The sequence below is a fragment of the Electrona antarctica genome (genome assembly GCF_951216825.1).
Source record: "Electrona antarctica genome assembly, contig: scaffold_1400, whole genome shotgun sequence".
Lineage (NCBI taxonomy): Eukaryota > Metazoa > Chordata > Actinopteri > Myctophiformes > Myctophidae > Electrona > Electrona antarctica.
Genome location: NW_027637499.1, coordinates 1 through 10,000, shown reverse-complemented (window position 1 = coordinate 10,000; position 10,000 = coordinate 1). Strand labels below are relative to the sequence as shown.

The 10,000-nt window shown below is 45.0% G+C and overlaps 1 protein-coding gene across 1 annotated transcript; it reads left to right on the top strand.

Moving 5' to 3' along the window:
- Positions 1-4,422: 4,422 nt before the first annotated feature.
- On the top strand, positions 4,423-8,288 carry LOC306918887 (sodium- and chloride-dependent taurine transporter-like; the record flags this gene model as incomplete). Its single annotated transcript, XM_079531734.1, has 2 exons — positions 4,423-4,652; positions 8,154-8,288. Coding segments are annotated over exons 1-2 (364 nt in total), but the record flags the coding sequence as incomplete, so codon positions are not given.
- Between the last annotated feature and the right edge of the window lie 1,712 nt (positions 8,289-10,000).

Here is a 10,000-nt window from a genome sequence, read left to right as displayed (position 1 = left end):
TCGGTGGCATCGTGCCAAACGCTGAAGCTTGTTTGAGTAAAGATAGTGTTGCAGTGAGAGTGTGAGAAACGTTTATATCTATATCCTGCATGTCCTGCTGTGAGTTACTGTAGATCTGCACCCATTTTGACCTGGGAACGATTCTACAAATGTCTTCTAATGTTTTCTGAAAAAACCTCATGTTTCTATGTCAGTCATTCTCAAACATTTTCATGTCAAGGACCCCCAAGATTATATGTAATTGGCCGCCGACCCTCACCTGAAAATATGTTGTTCCAGGGACCCCCCCCCCCCCCCCCCCCCCCCCAGAAGCAAAGATTTGAGTTACAAATGTACGCTGTGAAAGAATATATATTCAAAGATTTGCCCCATATTTCTCAAAAATAGCAGACCTACAAGCTCGTAGCGCGGCACTCGGTGCTGCGCTATGAGCTTGTAGATCTGCTATTTTTCAATAGCTAAAGTATAACATTATGCCTCGTATGAGTCTTTCTCACGTTGGTTAAACTCAAACTTGTTCATGTCAAGGACCCCCTAAATTAGACTCATTAGCCCGTGGACCCCCATTACAAAATTGATGCCAGGGACATCACATTATCAGCCCCTCCCCTAACCCCTCCCCCTTTGTCATACAACTACAGCTGTGGGTGCGGCTTCAGTTCAGGTGGATCACCACCCACCACCACCCACCACCACCCACCAGGCAAACCAGGCATACTTAATGAACTGGTGGGCGTGTCCACATAAAAGCATGATTTTAACAAATACTGTACACTTTTTGGAAAAGGTTATTCCTCCTTATATTATAAAAATCACACCCATGTGAACTGAGTGGTGTAAGGTCTTATATAGACTGATCAGCTGTGGTCTGACGTAATGTCTGACGTAATGAATTCACACCCGGGTGAACTGGGTGACCATAGCAACCATGCTCATTTTTTGGTACGAACAGACAGACAGACAAACAGACAGACAGACACGTAAACTAACAAAGCCAGTTGTAGGAGTGGTTTACACCACTCAATAATACCTGATGATCATGTTTTAGGGTGGAAAAAAATCATGGCACTCCATCTTTAAGCGTAGTCTGATGACGGTTGGCTGGCAGGAGAGTCTATACCACTCTGTGTTCATTCTCGGAGGGAAGTAGTCTCGCGTTACCAGACTGTTGTCTCTCGCAATTTCCAAATGCTTCTGTCATACAGTCTGGAGCAGCGGAAGCTCTGATCATGAGTAAAATATAAAGCGGAAGTGGAGCCTCCTCCCCTTTACAGTCGCGCACATTTATCCTAATATAAATAGAAATCATCTAAGCATATATAACTTGCTGCTTAGCAGAAAAGGAAATACAAAAATCTAAAGATATTTTAAAATATATCTTTGTGAACGCCAATGGCAGCTTCCTTACTCTGACTTCGGGAGCTGTAGTTCCAGACTCTATGTAGCATTCAGGAGATTGTGGAATAGTTGCGTATGGCTACACGAGACTAGGAGGGAAGGTGAGCCTAGACGACTATAAAGGTGCTCACTCTGTCCTGCGAGTCTCCATGGAGTGGAAGGGAGGGAGGGCTTCTAGCCAGCATGGGGATCATATGTGACTAAATTTGACTGAGGGACTGCCATTGGATTTTTTTCACGTCATATGAAAGCAGGGAATCATAGCTTCAGATTAACATATTGGTTGTTCAGTTTGACCCACCAGTTTTGGAGATATGGCTTATAGAGTAATGTCTTGCAGAAAAATGCGAGTTGAGAAAACTGGCTTGAAAGGTTCACTGCTGTGGTCTCTAACATTACACCTAGCTACATGTTTGGGCATTTATTTCATATTTACATGCCGATTTCAGCTCTGACACCTATTTCAGACATGCTCTAGTATGTGAAGAGTCTGCCTGTGCTATTAACTCATTTTGAAAAAAAGTTTTTCTCCTCTGGTGAAAAGCTGGAATTTGCGCGATGGCAGTCTCTCAGTCAAAACTGGTCACATTATTAGTGTGGATAGGAGGAGGGGTTCTAGCCAGCATGGAGGGAGATCCTAGAGCATGGAGCCTGCGTTTACGACCAGCCAGCAGACAGACAGGCACACAGTGGGCTGCTTGTAGACGGGATCACACTGGTTCCTTCAGGATGGAAAGCATGTCTTTCCACAGCGGCCTTGCATGCAGAGCTGAACGCCTGCATGGTGACGAGGAGGGACGTGCAGAGAGTGCAGAAAAATAGAAAATATAGCTGATCTACAAGCTCACAACGCGTTGCGCTGCGACGCGTTGTGAGCTTGTAGATCAGCTATTTTCGGGGCGCACTAACCCAGCACTCTTTATCTAGTGGAGATGCAGGTGTAACGACATGGATTTATAAACAAATTAGTTCAATGCAAAAATACTGGCATTTGCATTTCTTTCACCATGTAGTAAATGCTGCATTTGTGGTCTGGAGAGGGCAGTTGTTTTACAGACGGGTAAAAGGGCAGTTGTTTTACAGACGGGTAAAAGGGCAGTTGTTTTACAGACGGGTAAAAGGGCAGTTGTTTTACAGACAGGGGGTAAAAGGGCAGTTGTTTTACAGACGGGTAAAAGGGCAGTTGTTTTACAGACGGGTAAAAGGGCAGTTGTTTTACAGACGAGTAAAAGGGCAGTTGTTTTACAGACGGGTAAAAGGGCAGTTGTTTTACAGACGGGTAAAAGGGCAGTTGTTTTACAGATGGGTAAAAGGGCAGTTGTTTTACAGACGGGTAAAAGGGCAGTTGTTTTACAGACGGGTAAAAGGGCAGTTGTTTTACAGACGGGTAAAAGGGCAGTTGTTTTACAGACGAGTAAAAGGGCAGTTGTTTTACAGATGGGTAAAAGGGCAGTTGTTTTACAGACGGGTAAAAGGGCAGTTGTTTTACAGACAGTGAAAGGGCAGGGGTTGAAGCCCCCTTTGATGTCTATGTGTGCACGGAAGTGCTGGAAAGTAACTAAAGGACATTTAGCTCAAGTACAATTTTGAGGCGTTTGTATTTTTAATCGAGTATACGGCCTACTTCCGATTTCCAATATTTTAGCTTCTACTCCACTACATCTCGGATCCAAACCTTGTACTTTCTTTTACTCCACTATATTCATTTGAAAACGTACTTAGTTACTAGTTACTTTGGAGATTTAGATTATTATTACAAAGCAATGCAATACATTAACCTCTTCAGCCCTACTGTATATACTGGATAGGCTACATTTCGGCCCATTTGAAAGGCTACACTTTCCCTCCATGTTTGATCCATAGGTTGGGGGGAACGAGGTCAGTGTTATGCCCATGGACATCACTAACTCTAAAGCAGGGGTCCGGTCTTCAACAGGGGGTCCGGGACCTCTAGGGGGGGGGGGGTAGGTGATGGGGAACATTAGCTGAAAACCGTCGTTTCAACTCGATGACGTCAAACAACAATGCTGAACCAAGCATAAACAAACATGGCTGCCCCCCCCCACTGCGGATGCTTGCTCCCGTATCGATCTGTCTATTAAATCGCCCTATATGATGAATAGTTTCTTTACAGCAGGGACGGATTAACCCCAACGAGGGCCCCTGGGCCGGTAATTTTTGCAGGGCCCCCATAGCGTGCGTGCACGCGGCATTTTTGTGTTTTTCCGTGTTTTTATCATATTTTTTACCTAAATTTAACAAAATCAATGGCCAATGAAGGGTCAAACCCAGTACCACGTGATCCGATTTCCCTGATGGGCCCCTGAGAGCCAAGGGCCCCTGGCCACGGCCCCACTGGCTCAATGGCTAATTTGTCCCTGCTTTACAGAAACAACAGGTTTTATAAACATCAGCCCCCAACATACTTCACCGTGTTTGTTTACATGCTAGTAGCGCTCGTTGGCCGTGTCTGTTTGTTTGGTTAGCAGGAACCGCGTTAGCCACATTGTAGCGCTCGTTGGCCGTGTCTGTTTGTTTGGTTAGCAGGAACCGCGTTAGCCACATTGTAGCGCTCGTTGGCCGTGTCTGTTTGTTTGGTTAGCAGGAACCGCGTTAGCCACGTTGATGACCACATCATCTGCTTTGCTACCGTTTTGATTGGTTGGTGTGAACCAATCGCCGAAGACTGCCGGCTTTGGCAACACCCCATCCCAGAAACTGCTGCCATGGGAATTAAGGGCTTTCAGTCTGAATAATGACGTGAAACTGTGTCAGGCTACCATGTCTCTGGACTGCTAAGTGGAACATGTCTCTGTCTCTGTCTGTCTTATTGTCCTCTCCAACAGCACCATGTCTCAGTGACCTCTCTCTCTCTGTCTCCTTGTCCCCCGCACATGTCTCTGGACTGCTAAGTGACCATGTATCTGCCTCTGTCTGTTTCCTTGTCCCCCCAAACAGCACCATGTCTTTGGACTGCTAAGTGACCTTCTCTCTCTCTCTGTCTCCCTGTCCCCTCCACAGCACGATGTCTCAGAAGGAGAAGTTGCAGTGTCTGAAGGACTTCCACAAAGACACGCTGAAACCATCCCCGGGGAAGAGTCCCGGGACGCGTCCCGAGGATGAGGCGGAGGGGAAGCATCCTCCCAGAGAAAAGTGGGCCAGCAAGCTGGACTTTGTCTTGTCCGTGGCGGGCGGCTTCGTGGGTTTAGGAAACGTCTGGCGGTTCCCCTACCTCTGCTACAAGAACGGTGGAGGTGAGGAACCACACCGTGCACATTCTGGACCGGAACCCCTTTTGGTGTTTTAAAGAATTGTGTTATATACTTTAGCTATTGAAAAATAGCAGATCTACAAGCTCGTAGCGTGGCACTCGGTGTAGAGTTTGTAGGCTGTTTATTGGTTAATAATAATAGATTGCATTTTTATAGTGCTTTTCTATGCTTACTCAAAGTGCTTCTGGTTAGCATCAGAATATTGATTAGCAGATAAAAGTAAATGATTTATGAATGGCATAGAGATTATGGAGCTGATAATGATGGGATGATGATATGGAAACAATGATGTTGATTTAACTGATGATGGGTTTTAAGATATATGTGACCAGATTTGACTGAGAGACTGCCATCGCGCAAATTCCAGCTTTTCACCAGAGGAGATTTTTTTTCCTTTTTTTAAAAATGAGTTAATAGCACAGGCAGACTCTTCACATACTAGAGCATGTCTGAAATAAGTGTCAGCGCTGAAATCGACATGTAAATATGAAATAAATGCTTAAACATGTATCTAGGTGTAATGTTAGAGACCACAGAAGTGAACGTTTCAACTCAAGCCCGTTTTCTCAACTCGCGGTTTTCTGCAAGACATTACTCTATAAGCCATATCTCCAAAACCGGTGGGTGAAACTGAACAACCAATACGTCAATTTGAAGCTATGATTCCCTGCTTTCATATGACGTGAACGAAAATAAAAAAAAATCCAATGGCAGTCTCTCAGTCAAATTTGGTCACATATATAGTGGTAAACACAGAAAACACAATCAACCACAATAACATAACAGATGATAAACCATATACTATCAAGTAAACAAATGATAAGGCCATGATAACCGGAATGTAACTCAGGAATAACAAACACAGGAAACAGAACTACCGTAAGGAACCAAACAAACGAGTAACAGCATGTCTCTCTCAAGCAGCGAGCAGTGAAGTGGCTGCCTTTTAATTAGAGGGCCCCGCCCACTGCAATTAGGTGCAGGTGGTGCTAATTGTAGTCACAATCTGGACGCACACGCAGATTAGACACACCGACGGACCGACATGCGGAAAACAACGGTTCGAACATGCGCTGCTCCCGTGCGTACGGTTATGGTTAGGTTAGGGTTCGAGGTAGGTTGTCGGTCTAACTCATTTTGGGCGGGAACCCCTGTTGGTGTTTCAAGCATTATGTTATACTTTAGCTATTGAAAAATAGCAGATCTACAAGCTCATAGCGCGCCACCGAGTGGCGCGCTACGAGCTTGTAGGTCTGCTATTTTTGAAAAATCGTGAAAATGTGGTTTAACTAAAATATTGGCTTCTGGGGGGGTCCCTGGATGGAACTACATATTTTGAGATGGGGGTCCGTGGCCCAATAGAGATAAGTCTGGGGGTCCTTGACATGAAAAAGGTTGAGCACCACTGACATAGAAACATGGGGTTTTCAGAAAAATGTTAGGATTTAGAAGCCTTTTTTTGAATCGACCTCAGTCCAAAATGGATTAGACACACCAACGGACCAACATGTGGAAAACACGCTTCGAACATGCCCTGCTCCTGTGCGTGCGTTTATGGTTAGGTTAGGGTTTGAGGTTTAGGTTGGGTTAGGTTTCTGGTTTAAGGACTTCAGTGTTTTGTACCAAACTATTGTATGAGTACCGAACAAAGAATGTTTGCTTTCGCCATCTTGGTTGAAGAAGAGTCTGGGCAATTAATTAGTCGTATACCTCTGAGGTCAACGATTAAAGTGTTGATTGATGATTCAACCTTGATGATTAAACTTTTGAGGGGATTAAGTCCACCCATCAAGCCCATTAGTGTCAATCTCAGACCAAGATGGTCTGATTTTGAATCTGAATGGCTTTGTGTTACTGCTATTGTCCTGGCTCTGTTCTAATTAAGGGCCATTTAGGAGTTTAGCATTTAAGGGTTTGTTTACTATCCTGTTCCCTGTGGGCCTATTGGATTGGTATTGTTTAAGCCGTGTGGAAATTTGGTGTTTAATTTTAAAATCCACTGCTTCTCGGCATATCTCCTTTCCCCCTCTGTCCAGGTTTGATTAGATTCTAATCCACAAACCTCCAAGGCACTAATCCCATGGGTCATGAAATGTTGAACAATTAATAAAGTTGTTTCTTTTGCATTATTTATATTATATCTATGTTGGTTTAGTCTATCTGCTATTGTGTTTCTAGTTTCACCCACATATTGTAGGTTGCATTTGTTGCATGTAATTAGATAGACACAGTTACTAGTATTAGCCTGTATGATTTGATTTATTCCCACCATTCTCATTGTGGTTCTATTTTTCACTTGTTGTTTAGGTCTGAAGTAATCCGGCTTCTTGCGTATCGGTCTGTCTGTCTCCTTTAGTTTGCTATGTACAAGGTAATCTTTAGGGTTTGAGGTAGGTTGGGTAGGTTATGGTTAGGTTAGGGTTTGAGGTAGGTTAGGATTATGGTTAGGTTAGGGTTTGAGGTAGGTTAGGGTTATGGTTAGGTTAGGGTTTGAGGTAGGTTGGGTTAGGGTTATGGTTAGGGTTTGAGGTAGGTTGGGTTATGGTTAGGTTAGGGTTTGAGGTAGGTTAGGGTTATGGTTAGGTTAGGGTTTGAGGTAGGTTAGGGTTATGGTTAGGTTAGGGTTTGAGGTAGGTTGGGTTATGGTTAGGTTAGGGTTTGAGGTAGGTTAGGGTTATGGTTAGGTTAGGGTTTGAGGTAGGTTGGGTTATGGTTAGGTTAGGGTTTGAGGTAGGTTGGGTTATGGTTAGGTTAGGGTTTGAGGTAGGTTGGGTTATGGTTAGGTTAGGGTTTGAGGTAGGTTGGGTTATGGTTAGGTTAGGGTTTGAGGTAGGTTGGGTTATGGTTAGGTTAGGGTTTGAGGTAGGTTGGGTTATGGTTAGGTTAGGGTTTGAGGTAGGTTGTCGGTCTAATGACTGTCGGACCTATAGAGCGTCGCAGTCCCGCCCCCTTTCATGACGACACCAGGCCCAGGAAATAGTTCCCAATGCATTTTCCCTCATAGACATTTCAACAAGTATTTATTTAAAGACCGTTTAAGCGTCGTACGAAGCCAACTCTTGTCGTGACAAATCATGACAACAAACACAATATTTTGGACCAAACAAATAATTACAAAGAAGAAAAACAACAAAAGAAAGTGTTGTAACCTGCCGTTTTCTTCTTCTTTCTAATTATTTGTTCAGCCCGAAAAATTGTGTTTGTTGTCAGGATTTGTCACGACAAGAGTTGTCTTTGTCCGCGGCGTAAACGTCTTTAAATAAATACTTTCTGCAAAAAAGTCTATGAGGAAAATGAACGGGGATTTCTTTTCCGGGTCTCTCGAGGGGGGCGGGGCTGCGACGCTCTATAGTATGTCGGAAACTAAAGCCTGTACCCGACACAACCATCAATAAAAATATAAAAATGAGAAAACTTGACTCACTCTCTCTCTCTCTCTCTCTCTCTCTCCCCCCTCCCCCTCCCCCCCACCTCCCCCTCCAGGTGCGTTCCTCATCCCTTACTTCATCTTCCTGTTTGGGGGGGGTCTGCCCGTGTTCTTCCTGGAGGTGGCTCTGGGTCAGTTCACCTCCGAGGGAGGGATCACCTGCTGGGAGAAGCTGTGTCCCATCTTCACTGGTACGTAAACCCCTAACCTTCACTGGTACGTAGACCCCTAACCCCATCTTCACTGGTACTTCACTGGTACGTAAACCCCTAACCTTCACTGGTAAGTAAACCCCTAACCCCATCTTCACTGGTACGTAAACCCCTAACCCCATCTTCACTGGTACGTAAACCCCTAACCCCATCTTCACTGGTACGTAGACCCCTAACCCCACCTTCACTGGTACGTAAACCCCTAACCTTCACTGGTACGTAAACCCCTAACCTTCACTGGTACGTAAACCCCTAACCCCACCTTCACTGGTACGTAAACCCCTAACCCCACCTTCACTGGTACGTAAACCCCTAACCCCATCTTCACTGGTACGTAAACCCCTAACCTTCACTGGTACGTAAACCCCTAACCCCATCTTCACTGGTACGTAAACCCCTAACCTTCACTGGTACGTAGACCCCTAACCCCATCTTCACTGGTACGTAGACCCCTAACCCCATCTTCACTGGTACGTAAACCCCTAACCCCATCTTCACTGGTACGTAAACCCCTAACCCCACCTTCACTGGTACGTAAACCCCTAACCTTCACTGGTACGTAGACCCCTAACCCCATCTTCACTGGTACGTAAACCCCTAACCCCATCTTCACTGGTACGTAGACCCCTAACCTTCACTGGTACGTAAACCCCTAACCCCATCTTCACTGGTACGTAAACCCCTAACCTTCACTGGTACGTAAACCCCTAACCCCATCTTCACTGGTACGTAAACCCCTAACCTTCACTGGTACGTAGACCCCTAACCTTCACTGGTACGTAGACCCCTAAGCCCATCTTCACTGGTACGTAAACCCCTAACCCCATCTTCACTGGTACGTAAACCCCTAACCCCATCTTCACTGGTACGTAGACCCCTAACCTTCACTGGTACGTAGACCCCTAACCCCATCTTCACTGGTACGTAAACCCCTAACCCCATCTTCACTGGTACGTAAACCCCTAACCTTCACTGGTACGTAGACCCCTAACCCCATCTTCACTGGTACGTAAACCCCTAACCCCATCTTCACTGGTACGTAAACCCCTAACCTTCACTGGTACGTAGACCCCTAACCCCATCTTCACTGGTACGTAAACCCCTAACCCCATCTTCACTGGTACGTAGACCCCTAACCTTCACTGGTACGTAAACCCCTAACCCCATCTTCACTGGTACGTAGACCCCTAACCCCATCTTCACTGGTACGTAAACCCCTAACCTTCACTGGTACGTAAACCCCTAACCCCATCTTCACTGGTACGTAGACCCCTAACCCCATCTTCACTGGTACGTAGACCCCTAACCCTAACCCAATCTTCACTGGTACGTAGACCCCTAACCCTAACCCAATCTTCACTGGTACGTATACATTTAATCCAATAGAGCGTCGCAGTCCCGGAAAATAAATCCCCGTTCATTTTCCTCATAGACTTTTCAGAAAGTATTTATTTAAAGACGTTTACGCCGCGGACAAAGCCAACTCTTGTTGTGACAAATCATGACAATAAACACAATGTTTTGGGCCAAACAAAGAATTAGAAAGTAGAAAAAAAACAGCAGGTTACAACACTTTTTTTGTTGGTTTTCTTCTTTGTAATTATGGTCCAAAATATTGTGTGTGTTGTCATGATTTGTCACGACTCGAGTTGGCTTCGTACGAGGCTTAAAAGGTCTTTAAATAAATACTT